General features: G+C 42.5%; 1 protein-coding gene across 1 annotated transcript in view; it reads left to right on the forward strand.

The window, feature by feature from the left end:
* The window catches only part of gal3st3 (galactose-3-O-sulfotransferase 3), a 30,281-nt gene extending 12,202 nt beyond the window's left edge, over nt 1–18,079 (forward strand). The window contains exons 2-3 of the mRNA XM_018677190.2: nt 11,206–11,308; nt 12,250–18,079. Of these exons, the coding sequence (XP_018532706.1) occupies nt 11,226–11,308; nt 12,250–13,576 (1,410 nt within the window). The 5' untranslated portion in view covers nt 11,206–11,225 and the 3' untranslated portion in view covers nt 13,577–18,079. The remainder of the gene's footprint in view (nt 1–11,205; nt 11,309–12,249) is intronic.
* The last annotated feature ends 2,788 nt before the right edge of the window (nt 18,080–20,867 follow it).

Raw genomic sequence — 20,867 nt, forward strand, 5'->3', positions numbered from 1 at the left:
AGAAAATAAAGCCTCCACCATTTCCACAGCAAAACATTCATTTCAGATCATTTAAAAAGAACTGCAAAAGGTAGTGTGGTTTTAGCCATGCTAGCAAAGTCTGAACAGCTGCTGGATGTATTTCCATTTAATGTTGGACTCGCATTAATGGTCCCCAGAGCATGAATTGTAAAAACCTTCATCCCTTGACCTTTGTTTGTTTTTATTTTGCAACCACATTGTTCGTAGTGACCATTTTATTCTTTAATGTCACTTTTAACCACAGTCGTTCTGTCAGAGGCAGTTACATGATCGACCGTTGCTTGGATCTGTCATTGTTAGCAAGCTAACACGCTACACTTGATGGTAAAATTATACCTGTTTAGGATGCTGAAGTTAGCGTTAGGCTCAAAGCTATGCTGTACTTTGGTACAGTCTTACAGAGCCACTAGCATGGCTATAGACTCAGACCAAAAAGCAAGTCGTCATAGGAAGGGGCAACATGCGATAGACATTTAAACATTGGTGCACATTTTCAGACAGTCTCTCCTGGAAGGCGTTCATGAAGAGTGACAGAAACAGTTGCGTGAAGACTGATAAAAAGCTATCCCAACCATGACGTGGGAAAGGTGCTATTCAACCATCCAACAAGCATTTCTGATGAAGCACTGGCAGCGTTCGCCTTGTTAAAAAACACATTCTGTGTACTGACTGGCTTCCCTTCAACCTCAGCCACTGTTATTATTCAGGCATCATCACAAATCTATCACTAACACAAAACACAACACATCCCAGTGTGGGGATTAAGCTGTAGCTGACGATGTGGAGCGTGTTTATGTGCAAAGAGAAAGAACAGAAGATGTGCTTGTCATTTGACTTCGCCAAAGGGAACATTGTCTCGCTGATGTTTTCTGTCTCTCCCTCTTGTTCTCTCCATGGATTTGGCTTAAGGAGCTTGCCAGTAAGAAATAATCTAAAAGGCTTTCTTCAATAAGCACCCAAGTACAAGGCCTGATGTTGATTCTGCCCGCTCAATCAGTCTCGAGCTTCTCTCAATTTCTCCCCCCATGTTCTCTTGTTCTCTGTTTGTCTTTTGCCAAATCTCATCTTTCTTTCTTGCCGCCTCTTTTCCCCCACTCACCCCCACTCTGTCCTTCACTCACCCAATTTTCTCCCCCTGTTCTCCCCCCTCTCCTGCTACTCTCTCATCACTCTCTCTGGGGGGTCATTTAGGGTGAGATAAAGCCTGTATCTGTGGGTCCACAGGGAGTCTACCGTGCAGACAAGTAATGATCCAGGCACACTCTCAGGCGTGCCCATGCACAAGAGTACACACACATGTAAGTGAATGCAGCTGCGCACGCACACACACATCAACATGCATGTTGGAATACAGACATGCACTCGATCTGATCCTGGCTCTCTAACAGGTCCAGGAACAGGGTGGGGCAGATGCTTAAAAAGCACCGCAGGGACACTGGCCAGAGAGCCCTGACTGCCTTTACTGTAAAGATAAAGGGTTGGAAGGTACCGTGATGGAGAGAGGAAAAGCCCAGTGGAGAGGAAGAGGAGGGGCAGTTGCAGTTCAGATTAAAGTAATGAGGATTTCAGGGAGACTGTGGGGAGAGAGCGATAAGAAAAAAAGTCTTTGCACGGCTGCAGACACAAGCTGTGATCTTCTCCGGCTCAAGGCTCCTACAAAAATAAGAAGTGTTTGATTCAGACTGATGCAGAACCGTGTTCATCAGCATCGTACTGAGCTCCAACCTCCAAGTTCAGAAATAGTAAAGATTGCTTAGAGGTGATAAATAATAATAAATTGAAGCTTGTAACAAAATTCATATTGTGATTTAATATTAGGCAACAGCCTCTTTGAGCTGCAGAGACAGGAAGCATCTTACAGCGTTCTGAAACAGGATGACAAGTAAATGAAATCAATTTAGTGATTTTTTCCGAACCATACACTGCAAATAAAGTATGCAAGTACAGAATATTGAGTCAAAAATCAAACACAATGAAGTTATACAAGCAGAGTTATCACAGAGGCGATCATTTTATCCTTTAATGTGACAACTGCGAGGTAAACAGTAGAAATGCAGCACTCAGGTTACAGAGTAATCCACCAGGATCTACTTTCTTGCATTTGTTTGAGTGGCCAACATAGTGTGTTGCCAGATGATATTCTGTTGTGCTGCAGCAAAACTTAAATATTCAATGTTTGCGTGATGACCATGTGTTTTTTAATTTTCTGCTGTAGCCCACTCCACTGGGAACCCTCCTGAGCCAACACAGTTGTTTCTTTGAAATAAATGAGCAGCAGTCATGCTCAGGCCACAGTTTGGTCATTTATATTTTCATAAAGCTTGTTATTATCCACACACTTGTACAGCTTCAGTTTTCCATGAAATAAATTCAGCAGAAGAAAACAGAGATAAACCCACAAGGACACATACTGTAGAGACTTCAAGCTGACAAAAGCAACAGAATTAAAATAAAGGAATATAAATGAAATTAATTGCCTGATGACGATGGATAATCATGGATGACTGAGAGTCTTCACAGACGCTTGCTGAAGAGTGAGAGTTATTTCTAGACTTTCTTGGAAGTTTGTTCAGAGTGGAGTCATTTAGACAATGCTGCATTCAAGGTGGCTCCACTGTTTTCTGGTGTGATAGTAAAATCTTACAATCTTCTACTGTTTGCTGTTCCTTGAAACACACGCCGAGTATTTCTCTGTATCATTAAATTATCATGACTGAATAAGCAACAATCAGGTTTAAGAATTAGAGGTGGAAAAAATGGGAACATCATCTTCTTGTGCCAGAGCCAGATAAAACGGCTTCATCAGTGACAAACATTGGCACAAAAAAGGCCACAAAAATGGCTTAAACAAAGTGGACAGTTGTACTGGTTGTTGTGCGGTGACTCACAGAAATAACAACTCTTAAATCTGCATGTTTCTTTGACTCTTGCAGAAAATGTTTATTTGACTGCTCCTAGCAACTGCTCCCACAGCTGACTGGGTGGATGGATGTCCTACTTAGAGAAAAACTAAACAAAATAACCCTGACCCAAACTGAAATTGACTAATTTTCTCCTTTAATGCGAATTAATCAGTATGGTTATGACCTTGGCAGACAATAGTTTGTTTATGGTCAGCCCCATCAAATGGAGTAAGAAGAAAAAGGGTTCTCAGGGCTTTTAACTCTTAAGGTTATATACTGATTTTATGCTGCTACAGCAAAGAGGAACCTATATCTTGTTAGCAGTGGATGGGGACTTCCCAGTATTTCCTCGATATACCCAGCTAACCCAGGATGAAATGGGTTCAAAAACATTTCCACTCTTGGGGATCTTTGGCTAGAAGTGCCTTTGACCAAATGGCATGAAGTGGATGGATGGAGCAGTGGAGGGGTGGAGGGGCGGGTGAGGAGGCACAACTGCAGAAAATAATTTCAAGCCTCATATCTCAGATTGATTTGAAGGATTTCGGAGATAAAACCTCAGACGTAAGCAAACAGCCTTGCTGGAAAATGAATAGATTTCTGAGATAGCCCAAAACAGTCTTTGAGGATTTCTTGGAGCATAACTATGCTTTTTATTCACCCTCATATACACCATTCATGATTTATACAGTACCTCTACAGTTTAGTTTAAGAAAAGGTCGAAAGCATTTTACTTAAATCATAAAAAAGAAAGTCTTTGTCCTTGAACAGCTGCAGATGTTAATGGCAAGATAAATTTCTCTACCAGGCAGCAGCTGTTAGCAGCACAGCCTCAGCTCCACAGCCCGTCCAGTTGTTGTTTCCTTCTTCCCCCCACAAGGTCAACCTCGTGAAATTCTACGCCTCGAAAACAAAGTCAAGCCCAAGTCACTGCACCTTGTAAATAGTAATAATCAGATGTGATACCTATTGATCCCCGCAGTGCGGAGAATTGCCGGGCCGCACTGGGAGGTCAGACCTCAGGGTCAGTGGCCCCTCGAGCTGGGAGAGATCCAGTGTCAAGGGCGTTTCTTTGGGGACGGGGCTTTAAAATGCTGACGTTGAATCTTTTATCAGCTGATAAGCTGCCCAAACAGCAGGAGGTAGTGGAGATGGCAAACTTTCATTTCATTTTTTTCTGACCTTGTCATGGTAACACACACAGTGTACTGTAATAAAACATTTAAAGTCAAGGTTCAGCTTGAAGCTTTTGGCTATATACCACAGATTTGTTCAACAGGTGGAGGTTTATCAAAGTCTCAAGTGTTGGCAGAAGCAGCACTTTTCCATTTGGATTCAGCCACTATTATGGGAAATATTGTAATGTCCTGGGAGTTTGAAAGACTTGAGCCTCTACCAGGCAGAGAGTGTCTACTGCCTGATGATGGATGGCAGAGATGGAAAAGATTCCAATGTTTAGCCTGTGTTTCGTGAATGCAGGGTTATATATGAAGATTAAAATACATATTCCATATTTGTTTGGTTGGCTTTTAGGCAGGCGGATATGTCAGAACTTTTTAGTTTTAGTCATAATCAGAAGTTGGATGTTGATGTTAACCCTATTTACAAGTCAGTAACTGGAATAATGTGGCTTAAATAATGATGCTGTCAAGTTTAATTATGGGAAGTTTAGGATCCAGGCCATTTGGAGCTTGACTAAAAGGGACTAATTGTCATCTCTGCCTCCTTTTTCACCAATTTGAAGTCCCCTGATTTAATGACAATGCAATACAAAGCTCCTGTATTACTCTTTTAATTAAATTTTTCAGGGCTGCAAGCACCAGAAACAAAAATCTGTCCATCTTCATTTTACTGGAGTGATGGACAGACGTTTCAGAGGCTGATATCTCAAAAACCAAAACCACATGCACAGCTAGATGCCACCAGAGGTAGCCAGTAATTTGTGTGAACTGACCCTTTAACCCCTGCTCGTCATCTGTGATGTTTGCTTACGCAGCCTGCTACCCCATGACCACTTGCTCGCTAGCAAACTAGCATTTTTCCGCATTGCCAGTGAAGGGCAGCGCTAATGCTAATGCTAATGCATCCTTCTGGTCTGAGTGTGTGTCTGTGTAGCACAGTGTTAGATGGTATGTCAGGCTTTGCCCTTGGTTTCCCGCAGCAACAGTCATCCTGTTACTGATGGCTGGACTACGGGTCATCTCCCCTGGTGACTGGCCCCTGAACAGCTGTGCGTGTGCGTGTGTGTGTGTGTGTGTGTGTGTGTGTGTGTGTGTGTGGCTGTGTGTTTTAGAGGGAAAAGGGGGGTGAGGGGTAAGTAGACATATGTGCATAAGCTATTAGCTTTCATGGCTTGGTATGTTGGTTACTACTGTATAGGCATGGGGGGGGGGGTCAAAGACTGTGTGTGTGTGTGTGTGTGTGTGTGTTATTTTTCTGAAACCTTACAGATCATTTGAGCTCTGAAAGTCCCTGAGGAGAGGTCAGAGGTCATCATATGAGCTCAGTACAGATGACAAGATCATAGAGAGAGACAGCTGCTGTTGCCCAGGAGCACTGAGTGTGAATCTACCTTCATACGCTCATTAAGCTGTTGTCAGCTTTGTGTGTGTGCATGTGTGTATCTGGGAGAAATGTGTGTGCCGGTGTGAAGTGTGCAGGGGACTAAAGTTGTTATTTCTGTTCCTGTGTTGTGTAGTGGATGTTGTGTTTGTCTCTGTTTCCTGTCGGTGCGGTAGCATGTGTGTTACTTTCTGTTTCCGGTGTGTACTGTGCCTATTTCGCGCCCTTGAATTGTAATTTTCTACTTGGTCGTCTCACTGCTGCACTGCCTGCAGAGCCTGGCACTCGCCCTTGGTTCAGACTTAGCAGAAGATAAAACTCCCTCAAAATGTCTTCCATTTGTTTTCATTGATTCATGAACAGCTGACATTTTGGAGATACCACATTTTCACACAGCAGCAGCAGCAACGATAAAAACAAAAAAAAGACCTCTGGGAGAAATGGAGGCAAAATGACAAAGAGGCAGAACAGATAGACGAAAAAAGTGCAGGGAAAAGAGAGGAAATACAGTTTGAACCACCTGCAGGGAGAATTTATGAGAAATTTGAGAAAAATCCCCTTTACACATCTCCATGCAAAATTACATTGTGTTTGTAAGAAGATTCAGCTGCACACAGAGCAGCAAAAGAGCTGTGACACAGTCATGGAAAAATAGATCCAGTGAACTCAAACTCAATATGTCACACAAACAAAAAATATTTAATTATTCATGCACTATTGGAATTCAAACTCTGCTTGAAATGTTCTTTAAAGCTGTGCCAATCAATATTTTATATTAACAAAGGATTACTTGTATGTAAGAGGGGTCGTTTGTAGCGTCAGACCCACAGAGAATAATCACCTCACTAAAGACCCCCGGCAGCTGTACAGATATTTTTTAGTGTCTTTGAGCTCATTGTTTTGATTTTGACTCATTCGCCACTCTCATTAACCTTGGTAGACAAAATTAGCTAAATCAGACTTAATTTAGCAGGTTAAAATCCAGATCCTGATGAAACAGAGCTAAAAGTAGGGTGAATATTGAACAATAATGCTGGACTCAAACTAAAATACTAACAGCTTTTGTAAGAGATTATATATCTGCAGATATTCCAAAAGAAACTGCCAATAAAGGTCTATATGTTTTTATGTTTATTTTGTGTGAATTTATTTAAATGTTACCATCTTTTATTGTCCAGCTGTCAAATATCCTCCCTCAGCATATCTTTATCACAACACTTAGGTTAGGGTTAGTTCCTTAGTATGTGCATTTATTAGTTAAACTACAGATTCTGAGGTTGGTAATGACATTTCAAGCTTATATTCACTAAAATAATATGATCCATAAATAACTTATGTCACGTTATGTCACTAACAGGCTGATACTGATATCAGATCTCAAATATCATCATAATCAGCATCAGCCTCACAAATCCACTGCTGGTTCTAGTCTTGAAACACTTGAATTCACATGTGGTTTGGCTCAGTTTGGCTTAATCACTATCCTACACTATGTTGCTAACCAACATGTGTAACCATGGCAACATGCTGAAATCATAGCTTTGTGTTTTGCCTCCTAACCTTTTACCTCTGTGTAGTCATTCAATATCAGGAAGTCAGTGCTCTTATTTGAAGTCTTTGGCGAGAGACCAGGATGTAAAATGGATAATCCACTCTGAGGTCTGTGTTAAAGGAATAAAGCACTCAGCTGATGAAGCTGCCGTCCTCCTCGCATCAGGTGGTTCTTTACCCGCATGTCTTGTGTTGAAATCCTTTTAAAAGCACACCTCTTTGTGGATTATCCCTCACTTAATCATTAAATCAATATACAAATAACATAGTATCTCTTCTTCTGTCTGTACACTTTTTCTAAATAGTTGTCTGCTAACAGAGGGATCCGGTGTCCTCTCACTATGCGTTCATATCTGCAGCGATCGTTAAGGAAACTTAATCAGACCTTTTTTTTAATTAAAGAGGCCAGAGTGTCGCTGTGGAAGGTGGAGAACGGAGGAGGTGGAGGGAGAAGACGGCAGCAGAGCAGGGTGGATGAAGCGGAGAGAAGAGGTCGAGTCCGTCCAGTGAAAGCCACTTAAATCCCTTTCTTATTAACTCTCTGTGACACATGATCTACCTCCATCCCATCACACACACACATGAACACACACTGAGGGCTACGGACCAGCTCCTCTTACCACGAGAAACCGCCCCCCCCCCTGCACCTCTGCTGCATGGTTTCATTGTGCCTGCCATCAGCTGCGTTTTTGACGTATCCCACCACTGCATGAATCAGTGTGGATCTGTGCTTCATTCAGAACAGGTACATTGACATTTTCTTATGCAAATGGGACAAAACCTTGAGCTGGAGAAGCCAGTGTAACTAAATGTAATTGACCAGCCTGGAAAAGGTGACATTTCTCAGAATAGTGATAAAAAGTTCATCCTGTTACACTTATTACAATTTTTTTTCAAGGAAAATACGGATATTGAGGCTAGGCATGAAAGTACGATAATTTGTGTCTTTTTTACAGTTTTAGTCGTCACCATCTTTAGGTGATTCATTCTGGGAAAGCTGTAACATCACTGCGACAGAGTCTGATGGTGCGAGAAACTCAAGTGCTGACAATCAGGCAGCCAACAGTTCATCTCTATTCGCGTCAGTATTTCTTTGTATTTAGAGAGGGTTCAGATTTTTACAAACAACAAACACATCTGACAGTAAAGTTGCAAAGTTGAAATGCTTTTGAGAGCACGCCCTTCCATCTCCTCCTGTGGGTGTCAGGTGATTGACAGTAAGGAGACGATGATGTGACGAGGAAACAGATATGAAAACGCGCCAGTCGGGGAAAAGTGAAGAGGAAATAAAACAGAAACTGTGGCAGAACCACATTAAAGTGTCATGTTTAATGTGATGGATTATCGAGCTCTGGCAATTTTCAAGTCACTAGAAGGTTGTTTTTCATGCTCTGCGAGAAATAATGGCAGCAAATGGCTTCGTCTGAAGGGAGGAAAACACAAGTATCTCCAACCGCTCAGGCTGTGGCAAAATAGGAACAATGTGAAGGAGAGGAAACATTAAAAAAAGAACATGTTGTTTATTAAGGACTACAAAGGAACCCTTTTCCAAAGTTGAAAGTGCTATGAGTTGTTTTCAGACGTCTTCCTCGAGTAAGATGGAGCTGAAACTTCCTATTTAAATTCCCAATTTATTGTGATGCATTGTCACTGGTGTTTTAAGTTTCCCTGGTCACAATTTTATGTAAGTTAATATATTAATTGTAAGAAAAATAACGATTGAGTGATGTATCCAGGAAAACGTGCTCTGTTTTCAGTTTTTTAAATGTTAGAAGTGGTGGCTTAGGGTTAGGGTTAGGGTTTTTTAAATCTTTTGGCTTTTGTGCTGTTGGTTTGATGAACAGGTCATTTGAAGACATCTTCTTGGACTCTGGGAAATTATGATGTGATTTTTTACTATTGCCCACAATTTTAGGCAACAAACAATCAGAAGATTTATTAATGTGCAGCTGCTACGCCTTCATTTGTCAGTGCATCCCTCTTCCATCAATGTGGAGGACGTCCAGAGAACCAAACTGCCCACTTTCCCGTGCAGAGAATCTAAAAAAGGGTCGGCTGTAGACTAGAGGTTTGGGTTTGAAGTCCCAGAATGGCTGGGTACATCAGTGTTATGAATAAGTAATGACCTTCCTCCTCTCAACATCTGTCAAGGTGCCCTAAAGCAAGGCACTTAATGACTCTGGCTGCACTGGAAAGCTCCAAAATGGGAACTGTGCAACTGAATGCACAGAAAGAGCAAAAGCGCTCAGCTGACTTTTCTTTTAAAAAGTAAAATGTTTTTTATTTGGTCATCAACAGGGCAGAGGACATGCTGTATTGACATCGACAATAAGAGATTAACTGGCCAAAAACTAATCAAACTGTGTGTCTACAACAATCTGGGCATCAATTAGTGTGAGAGCATTAGTGCCTGTTTAGTATCAGGGCAGGCTTAGTGTTTTTGTGCATTTGTGTGTGTCTGCACATGTGTTTACGCACATTCCCGCTGAGCACAGCCACTGAAGCAGCACAGTCCCAGCTGTTCGAGCATTTTAGAAGTGGGGAGAAAAAAAAAGGGAAATGAATGAACGTCAGTGTTCACAATTCTCTTTTAATTTTCCACAACGCGACATGAGGTCAGCTGTCAGCTCTTCACTGAATGCTTAATTACTGTTTAGGAAACATATCTTGATTTTACTTGAACCCGGGCCTCCACCACAGTTGCTTCATTTGCACATGAAATGATGTCATTCCTATTTATGAGCTCTGCCTTTAACACAGAAGGGTGACTCTCTGTTGTACACTGTGTTTTAATCATTCTCATTGCGTCTGTTTATTCATTAACCGCTCTCGTAGGCCAGATTTCCATTTTTTAACTTTAAGATAAGAATTTAAGTGAAGTGAGTTGATTTTAAAAAGTAGTTTTGAAACGATTAATCAACCGACGGAAAGCATTTGGCCAATATTTAAGTAATTATTAAGCAACAAATGGCAAACATTTGCTGTTTCCAGCTTTCCAGCAAATGTGAGGATTTGCCATTTTTCACAGTTTCATATCATTGTGAATTGAGCACTTAGGGGTTTTGGGCTCTTGGTTGACAAAACCAAGTAACTTACAGACGTCACTTTAATCATTTTTCACTATATTTGGACATTTTGAAATACTTAGCTGCAGCCTTGAAAATTTTTTATCACACACTTGTTTGATTGGAAAGCAGATTAGATTAATCTAAATCAAAATACAAGTGTGTTTGCTCTTTATTCCTTTGCCAAAATCTCTGTCTGTGCAGCAAACCCTTAATGATCCTGTTTACTTGAGGGGGTGGCAGTAACACTGCCATGGCCAGATAGTTTCCCACTGGGGCCATCCATGCTTAAAATTGATGCATTCATACTCCACCACCATGACTTGGATGAAAGCATCCGCCAAAACGATGAATAGAGTGTAAAATACAACTTCAGGAGTAAAGTGAGTCGCCATTCTCGTCTGTGGCCGTGTCCACGGACGGTAACAGGACAGTGTAATCAAGGAGAGAGACGTCGGCCATTGTTGTGCAAGTGAGATGCCGCGGAGAGAGGCTTGGACTCCTTCCCAGGTTCCATTGCTGTCGTAGCATTTCAGCGGCGTGGGTCAAGTGACATGGGGAGTGCTCTCACTGTGAAGTGCTGTTTGGTTTTTCACATATGCATGTCCCTCGTTACTGACGGGACGTAATGTACGCAGCCATCTGTCCAGAGCTTGAGCCAAGAGATTATAAAAGGGTGTAACAGTGAATGTGACTCTCACAGCGGTGGAAGGTAATGAAGGTATCATTCACTGTATTATTAGAGAGTGACAAAAGCCAAGCCACACTACCCTCTCCTGCTAATGGATCCCGACAATTATTTGCTGAATAAATCCTTCTCACCATGTCCGTCTCTTCCTCTTGTTCGCTTTCTCTCTTCCCATTTCTCCCCGTCCTTTCACTTCTCATTTCTGCCTCCTTTCATCTTCTTTCCCCCTGACCCTCCCTCTCGTTTTCTCCTCTTGTTCCCCAATTCCCCTGTTGCCCATTTCCACCGCCACCCCATCCTCATTTATTTGCTTTTCTCGTTACACCTCCACCTGCCCTCGTCCCCGTGTCTCTCCCGCTCCACCTTTTTGCTCGTCTCGCCTCACGCTCTCGCTCTTCTTCCCCGTCTCCCACAGTCCCAGTGAAGCGGAGAGAGATGTCGCAGAAGAAGATATTCCTGGTCTTTGTCGCCATCAGTACTGTCAGTCTTCTGCTGCACCATGGGGGCCACTTGAACTGGTGAGTGATTGAAACACACCCACACGTATGCAAACACACACTTACTCACATTATATACCCTCTATCTCTATGAGCCCATAATGGAGCTAATTACAATGAAAAATCCAACAATGGCAGCTCTTGTCTTTTCCTTTAAAGTCGAATTAAATAGAAGGACTGGCTTATTGTAATACTCAGATCTGGAGACTTTGAGCGTCAGTGCCTTGCCAAGTTGGTCGAGGGACCAATTATAAAAGTAGAGGGAACGCAGACCTTTGACAGCCCTGTATTCTGGTCTTATACGCGTTTTGCTCACAAAACCTTTTCCCAATTGATGTCTTTGCTGTCATGCTTTGTTGAACATTTTCACTCTTTCCCCATTGCCTCGCCACTTTTCTCACCTTTTCAAAATCTGACTCTCTCGTTCGATCTGCAGTGAATAGTACATGCTGTAATACTGCAGAGTATTCATTACGCACATATGCGATTGGAGATGAATAGTCATCTTACCTACAGTTTGGCTACAAGGATTGTCATCTTTTTTGGATAAAAGAGGATACAAAGACTTTTGTGAAGGATAACACAGTATATCCTCACACTATGATTCCAGAGAAAGTCAATAAATGATAACATTGATTTATCACCCAGCCGTAGTCTGCAGTACAAACTATTGAGACACTCCTGTATATTATATCACACTCTCATTTTATGATTCTCTGTCCTCAAGTGGCTTTATCCTACTTCCTTGTCTCCCCACTTTTCTCCATCTCCTCTCATTTCAATTCTCCAAATGTTCACACATTTTTACTGTATTGTTATACACCTTCAGTTTTTTCCATTATCTGTCCTGTGTCTGCATAATTATGTCTCTAATATTGTGATTTTTGTTGGAGTAGCTGATCCTTTTACGGGAGTTAATGGAGTTTCAAATAAACAATTACATTTTCTCCTCCTTTCTCCAGGACCATGGAGGCTTTCCACCTTGGCTGTCCTGCCCTCCGTTCCCACCCCGCCCCAGGCTTGAAACCTAAACACACCAATGTGGCATTCCTCAAGACCCACAAAACGGCCAGCAGCACCATGCAGAACCTGCTCTTCCGCTTCGCAGAACGCAACAACCTGACGGTGGCGTTGCCTGTGCAGGCCTGCAGCCACCAGTTCTGCTACCCGCGCTCCTTCACCTCTCACTTTGTCCATCCGCACACCCTGCCGCCAAACATCATCACCAGCCACATGCGTTTCAACAAGGCGGAGCTGCAGCGCCTGATGCCGAACGACACGATATATGTCACGATACTGAGAGAGCCCGGCTCCATGTTCGAATCCTTGTTCAGTTACTACAACCAATATTGTCAGAGCTTCAAGAGGGTCCCCAATGGCTCCCTGGAGGCTTTCTTAGAGGAGCCCTGGCGCTACTACCGGCCAGATGAAAAGGACTCCATGTTCGCACGAAACACCTTGACCTTCGACTTGGGTGGAGACAAGGATCGCCCAGCAACAGATGTGGTGTATGCACGGGCCTTTGTGGCAGAGGTGGAGCGAGTTTTCTCCTTGGTAATGATTGCTGAGTACTTTGATGAGTCGCTGGTTCTTCTTCGCCATCTCCTCTCCTGGGATCTGGATGACATTTTGTACGTTAAGCTCAACATGCGAACCCCGAGTTCAAAGCGGAGCCTGACACCGGGCCTTCCTGCCAAGATCCGTGCCTGGAACTCCTTAGATGCACGTCTCTATGACCACTTCAATGCCTCACTGTGGCGCCAGCTGTCCGCTCTGGGTCCAGCTTGCGTGGCGAGGGAGGTGCGACTCCTTCGTCGAGCCCAGGAGAGGCTGATGAGAAGCTGCTTCGGCGGGCGGATGCCGCTTCTCCGGTCAGCGGCACAGATCAAAAACAAGGATCTCAGACCCTGGCAGCCAAGTGGAAAAGTCGACATTGTGGGCTACGACCTACCGGTAAATCTCAGCCGTGGGTTCTCGAGCCAGGCTCAGGAGCTCTGCCTCAAACTCATCATGCCAGAAGTCCAGTACACAAGGGTTCTACTACGTTCCCAATCACTGCGCTACCGTCGAGGCTACCAGCTCCGGCCTCCGCAGCAGTCACATCCCCTCCAGCAGCCCATACGCTCAGTCCTGCCTCGGCATCCTCAAGTGCACCGTGGTCAACCGCCTCCTGCAGCCCCAGGCCCTGCCTCAGGAACAGGGTCCACCTCCACCTCAAAGCCTGCTGCAGAAACTCAAGGTCGCACCACAAAGTTAAGGCCTAAATCCTCACAGACCCAGGCCTCGTAGACTGGAAAATAGAGACTTGAATATAATATCAGTGCCCAACAGACTGCATTGTTCTACCCATCCTGACCCACAAGACAATGACTAGCTGGTGGTGGTGGTGGTGGTGGTGGTGGTGGGGGGTTGGAAACAAGGGCGTCCTTGGGAAAAAGTCTGGGTTGTTCTTGAATCAATGTCTCTCCTGTCCCTTCCAGACAGAGTTTGGGATAAAAATAAATTAGGAAAAAGGAGGGAAAGGGGGTTAGACATATCTGGACTTGAACTTGAATCTCTCCCCTCTCTGGTCTGTGAAACAGTATCAGGGTTGGCAGACACAAGGACGGGAGAAATCCACACTGGAACCCGGCTCAGTTGCACACCTCTGCACGCCCAACCAAGGCGGATGGGAGAGGGTTTTAGGTGAAAGTGGTTCTTTGAAGCAAATCTGTTATGTGCAACCAGGACTCAATAGAGAACTGGCGATATCAGGCCTATTGTGAGGCACAGAGTGGGCTTTGTGTGTATCACACTGGTATAGTATCATGTTACTTGCTTTCATTCTGTGTTTCTCGAACTCCCTTTCGCTCTCTCTCCCCAACATATGCCACTTAAAGTCCTTGAGAGAGACATGATGACATAAAGGGATCAGCTGTCAGGTCTCCAAAGAGCCTCCCTAAGAGGCCAGACAGACATTGAGATCACCTCCAACCATTATTACAACAGCACAATAAACAACTCTTCTCCTCTTCTTCTCTTACAAACTCTAGACTCTAAAACAACAGAGGGAGGGGGGTTAAAAAGCCTGATAGACGGAGAAAGAGAGAGACCTAAACCAGAGGGTAAGCCTAAAAACTCCTTGATAATCAATTTGGCCGTCCATTACCACTATGATTCACAAAGAGACTGAACACACGCATAGAGCCTGCGTCTCTTCAGCCTTCAGCCAGCCTCCCTGGCTTCCCTTCTGCATCCTTCTCTCCATCCTCCCATCCCTGCCGCTACCCTCTGGTCAGGCTCTCCAAAGTCCAAAGAGCAGCCATGACACCTTGCTTTCTTCACCCCGGTTCACCCCTGATTGCGGGTCTCCCTCGGACCACAAGCTGAGATCACATCTTGCGTTGTAGAGACTTTACGCTGAAGGCAAGGTTTCTGGATGTGTGGTTTTTATTCTTAATCTTGGGTGTGTTATTGCAATAAGATCTCCAGGCCTACGCTCTACATGAAAGGCATGGATTTAATAACCTACCAGCAACCCCTCCAAACCGCACACACCGGCACAAACAAAACCATAAAACAACTTGACAGGACAAAGACTTGAAGTCAGTGGGTCGCAGGGTTTGAATATTTAATCGTCTTGTCCCTTGCAGCCCTCCTACGGCCCATGTGCTTGGGTTACACGGCTGTACATTTTCATCACGGACATGTTGGACCAGATGAGAAAAAAAAGCTGCTCATTTTGAACCCAGAAACACGGGACGGCTAAGCGAGAGTGATCATGTAGGCTGCTCAAGGCTAATGGTCCAGCTGGGTTGGCCGGGATCTTAAAATGTCATCACTTATCTCAGCTGTGATCCATTTTTAATGCATTTCTGCTCATATTTAATGTGTCATTTATGTTCTGTTATTCCTCCAGTGATCAGCAGGGTGCTGCTAAGTAGCTGGGGGGGCGGAGGAAGGATGTCTGGGTGTTTTTGTGTGAGTGTGTGAGAGTGTGTGTGTGAGCCGAGAAGTGTCTCTCTCTGCTTCATGTTGGGTTTTTTTTTTTTTTTTCATGGCCAGCCAAGTTGGCATGGCAACTAAAGGAAACCATGTGTATGCGATTAATTAAGACTATGTATTATTTATTATCGGGACTTAAAGAGTCCCATTACTGTATTTTTAAATGTTATTTTTCATGAATCACTGGATAAAAAATGTGCTTTGGCATCCAGTAAGTGGACCATCATATGTTCAGCACACCACTTCAGGCAACAGTGATGGAACAAGGCATGTGGCAACAGTATAAAATATTCATTCTATTCATGTTTTACATAATGCAAAGCTACAAAGACCACTTCTGAAAACCGCACATCGAAACAAGTGTAGTCGCTTTAAAATTAATCTTTCATTCTGCAGTGCTAAAGTGCTCAACCACACGATGCTTTTGTGGTTGGAGTCTGTCGCGCTGTAGCTTACAATAATGAAAAACACACAAACCGCTGCCGCTCCGGCAGGAATAGAAAGTGGAGCAGGTGGAAAGCCGACCTGAGCGGAGGATGCAGAGTTTTAAGACACAGCTGTGAATATCTGAATTCAAAGTGTGCTTATCTGAACTTACCGGGGAACCTCAGCTTTGAAAGCATGAGATGCACAGTAGTTTTTATTTATTTAAAGATGTTTGTGTTCAGATATGTGTAATAATTTTTCAAGGCACATACACTGTAAAAGCTACATGCTTTGGCTCAGCTCACTTTAAAGGACAAGGCGGCTTTTTTTTGTATGTTTCTCTTACCGTCTACAAATCCCATGATAAGACAAAAACCAGCATGTGGAAGTCATTCTGTCAGTCCAGCTCTTACTGCTGACGTCTTGTCTCTAATGCAAAGTTTCATTTTTTAACCATAGTTTTCAGCAGATGTTACTGAAACATAAGTTAACAGCGAGTTTGTTGGGAACTATTTCCAGCTGTGGACGAATACACATTTGGAGCTTTAGTGAGTATTTATGGCAGCAAGGCATCGTATGTGGGATCACCTCAAAATAGGTTATAAAGCCTGTGTTCATTGTAATGAAAGAACATGTTGCTCTGTGCAACATTGTAGCTCATTTATGTGTTTTTAGTTATTGTGGGTGGAGCTCTGGCACAGAGGAATAAACTATCAGGCTTTGGCTACACAGACAGTACTTGTCAGTATGATCAGTTCATCGCAGTGGTTGGTCTTTTCATGGGATTTTCTGACAGCAAGAAAAATATAGAATATTGTCAGACTCACCCTTTAAATCAGTTTGCTGCTGATACTGATCCTCAGTTGTATTTCAGTTCATCTGAATTCAGTTGCTACATCTGTGAATGATTTCAGCATTGAATGAAATTCCCTGAATTTCTTCAACGATATGTGAATCTGCTGTAAAATAACAAGAAAACACTGTGTTGTTATGATGAGATGTTATGAAATTGATAACCGTATGAACAAATACAATGTATAGTGACTATTCCAAAACATTTTTCAATCAGCTTATTTTTTTTAACTGCTTCTTTCCACAATAACAGGGTTTATTTGTTTTTATAACAAAATGTCCTATTTTAGTGCTTTTATTTCAAAACCACTTTCCCCCAGTGACAGTTTTATTTCATAACACCACCACAGACTTTTTTTATTTGTTTGTTTTGTAATGTTTCTTTTTGTTTTGTGATTGGCTGTTGCTAGAGTCTGATTCACACTTTGGAAAAAGGGACATTTTGGAATAAGAACTGTTGGACTGAAATAAAAATGACCACAAATAAAGTCTGTTAATGTGAGAAGAAGCAGGGTGAAATAACAATCATTTGTAATATTGCGTTGAGTTTTAAATATTCATTAGGTGGTTTTACAATTCATGAGATTTGTCTGTGTATTCTTTTTTTCAGAATAATTTTACAATGTCTTATTTATTTTGAAGACTTTGGGTCTCTGGAAGCAGTGGCACAATGATTAACAACCTTTAACCTGATGTTTACTGAACAAAGCCTGAGATATTATGAGGTACTGTCATTAAGCGCAAAGAAATAAACTGATGCTCAAATGCACTCTTGCAGTAGGTCAAAATAGGTACAGTGTTTGCAAATGCTTCTCCTCCTGTGTCTGTGTCTGACTGGGAGAAAATATGTCTTTATTTCCTCTCGACTGTTCATTTATGGTCCATTTCTCCCTGGCTGTGAGTCGCTCTAAGTGCTCTTTTGATTGTGCGAGTTGTTCGCCCGGCTGTTCTGCTTCTTGTGAGAGAGTTTCAGTAATGGTCACGCTGTCATGTCTAAGAGTCGGCTATTCTTCTTTGAAAATGCCAGGAGGGGCTGTGAAAACAGTATGCTAAAATCTGAAATCTCATCATCCCTCACATCAGTTGCCCCTTCTTCTCTTTCAGAGTGATACTGCAAAGCTGTTTTATATTTATGTTTTTCTAGAAAATGTAACTTGGCTTCTTTCTTGTGGTGTTGGAGCCTTTTTTTTTTTTTTTTGAGGGGGGGGTCCTCTGCTGAGCCTTTATTTTTTGGGGTAGTGAAAAAACAGTTCATCATCATGGGGTGAAAATGATGTACTTGATAATTCTATAACTGCATTTTCTTTAATCTGCTCACCATTTATTTCTATCCTCTGTTTATGAACTTATCTGTGAACTGAGAAGAATGAGAAGAATGAGACTTCTTCTTTTCATTTCTGTAATTCAGTGGAAGAGTTTGGGTGTGTGATGGGGCTCAGAACAAATGGCTAGCGACAATCAGAGCTAGGGGCCACAAAGCTTTGTAATGACGGGTGGTGAACGTGACGAATAAAGTTTGAATGATTTCAATTCATCTGAGACTGAATGTGTTTTTGTCACTGCCATTTCTCTTTTCAGCGCAAATTTATTCAGATATGTGCCGACTTAAATTATTCTGAATATTAGAGAAATACACGCACACACACTCTCCATCAGCGGCGATATATAACACACAGCGACAGTTGCTCAATTAAAATTCTGATTCTAAATGGTTTCTATTTCCCCGAAGACCCAAACCAGACATTTCAGGCTGCAATCAGTTGTTTGAAATTACCTCCATCCAGCACGCCTGCCTAAATGAATGAACAAATTGCTTCTCACTGGGACAAAAACAAAATAGAAAGCAGTGGGTTTGATATGACTGTGATTGAAGCAATCACGATGCTGCGTCCCCGTCCACCTGTCTGTCATCATGGCCCTGCTGTTGCCATGGCGGCGCCTGCTGTGAGGTGGCCCTCCGGACCAGCTGCCTCAGCACCTCTCTGTTTTTCTTCTTCTTCCTTTCTCCTGCTGCTCCTATCTTTAACACAATAAGTTAATCATAGGCATCAACATTATGGAAATTGAATAATAACATAATGACCACAGGATAAAATAGCAGAAAGAGAATGAGAATGAAAACACGCCAGGTTGTCGACAAACACTCGTTTGCTTTACGGAGACAACAATGTGGAGAAATTGAAAAGGAGAATATGTCAAATAAAGCCCTCTGTGAGATCTCAGTATCCACTGTGCTGCTCTTTCCTCCACTCTCATATCTTTAGTCACCAGGTCTATTTTTGCCTGAGCAGCTGGCCTCTCTGATGAGCGACATTCACTTCAGCATGGATAGAAATGCCCATATTTATTGACAAATTACATTAATTTAATATTTAATGGCTCATTTCATTAGTTATTGACAGTGTCTGTCTGTTGGCACACCACTGAAATATCTCTACACCTAAGGAGTGGATTAGCATGAGTTGCAGTCACTTTGGTGATCGACCCCTGACTTTAGCTCTAGTGCTATCATCAGGCCAAAATGTTCATTTGTCCCATACATTAGTTAATGATAAAACACCTCAGCCCCAGCTGTACCAGCTGTGTTTTGTGCTAATTAGCATGTGTTAGCAACAACAAGCTAAACTAACACTGTGACAGTGGTATACCTCCGTCACATAAGCATGTTTGCATCATCAGCTTGAGCATGTAAGTTTACTGACATTAAAAAAAAAGATTTATAATTCATCTCAAAGCACCGCTGTGTCTGAGTGCAGCCTCACAGAGCTGCACACTCTTGTTTACAGACATGTTACAGACAGTTTCTCTTGGTGTTAATGTCACTGTGAGGCAGGAGAGGCAACGCTGCCGTTTCCCTTCTGCTGATATTCACTATTTGGGGACGACAGATCCAGAATAATGATAAGGCAGCATGCTGCACACAGTAATTAAAGCAAGTGAAGCATAGTCACAAAGTTACCACATTGATCATGAACGAGCTACACCCAGAATTAAGTGGAAATCTTGTATTTTGCTGCTCTGGTTTATTTGACCAGGTGCTACATGATACAGAGATGCCTGAAAGCAGCTAACAGAGTCCTATATTTAAGGCAAGTAAATGCTAATTTTGTAAATGCATACTTTTTCCATGACAGGCTGCATATCATCCAAGTGTAGTGAAACATTAGGTATTCGTCAAGCGTGTAAATCACAGTCATTAGTAACACTGTTAATCACTGTCCTGAATTGTTCAGTGCTGTCTACCCTGTATTACATGAATGTGGCAATAAAGCAACAGCAAACCCTTCCTACAAAGAAAACAACTGATGAGGATATCAGAAAGAGTAATAGAGTGGGTAACAAAATCATCAGCCATTCGGGATATCAGGCTACATGCACTCACAAGATCACATTTAACTCCCTAATAACACACAAACAAACACACAGCTCTACATCGTGCACCCAAATGCATTACATCTCTCGTTAATGCATAAATAGGCTTTTACACATGCACACAAGAGCCTCTCAGACACAAACAAACATATTCCCTCGTGACACAAAACCAAAATGAGACCTCAAACATCAACAATGCAGCAAACACACGTGGGAACTTCCACTGAGGGAAATTCAAGCCTGAACACTCCACTGCAATAGATTTCATTATTTCCATAACCGTGTATTTATGTGCCGTGCACATGCTGTTCTCTGCAGCAATTTATAGGATTATTCATTTGAAAGTGCACAAGTGGAACTCTGGGTAAATGCAGGCAGTCAATTGTCATAACTTAGCCCAAGTGCTTTGCCTTGATTGCGCTATGATTGGGCCTGAAATGTCAGGAACCTATTCATCAAGGAGGAGAAGGGACATTTCCAGCCTTTAAGTATTCTATCTTGTTGGCTCACGTTGCTGTAATCAGAGAAAAAATCATGGCTCCAGGGTTAAATATGTTTATACTTAAACACTAACTCTAATAATAGCCACAGAGTCAAGTCAGCCACTGTATGAATAAGTAAAATCCTCACTTTGGAGTCATCAGAGTTAAGTGCTTTCACAATGAACAGCTTTTGGTTTTGTTGCCTCTAGACATGGACATGTCAAGGGCATCACCTGATCATATTTCTATCAGCCAGAGAGAGACATTTGCTTGTTCAACTACTCACTGGTGATAATCAATGCATCAGACAAACAGAGCTGACTGAAATCACAGAAATTAGGACTTGAGGAGGTGGACTGATCTCAAATGACTTAGAGCAAGCAAGATGTGAACTTGAGAATTGGACGTCAGACTCGAGAGAATTAAATCATAAAAATGATACTTGAGACTTGACAGCTCTGATA

This window comes from Lates calcarifer, linkage group LG14 (genome assembly GCF_001640805.2).
Source record: "Lates calcarifer isolate ASB-BC8 linkage group LG14, TLL_Latcal_v3, whole genome shotgun sequence".
In the NCBI taxonomy this organism is placed as follows: Eukaryota; Metazoa; Chordata; class Actinopteri; family Centropomidae; genus Lates; species Lates calcarifer.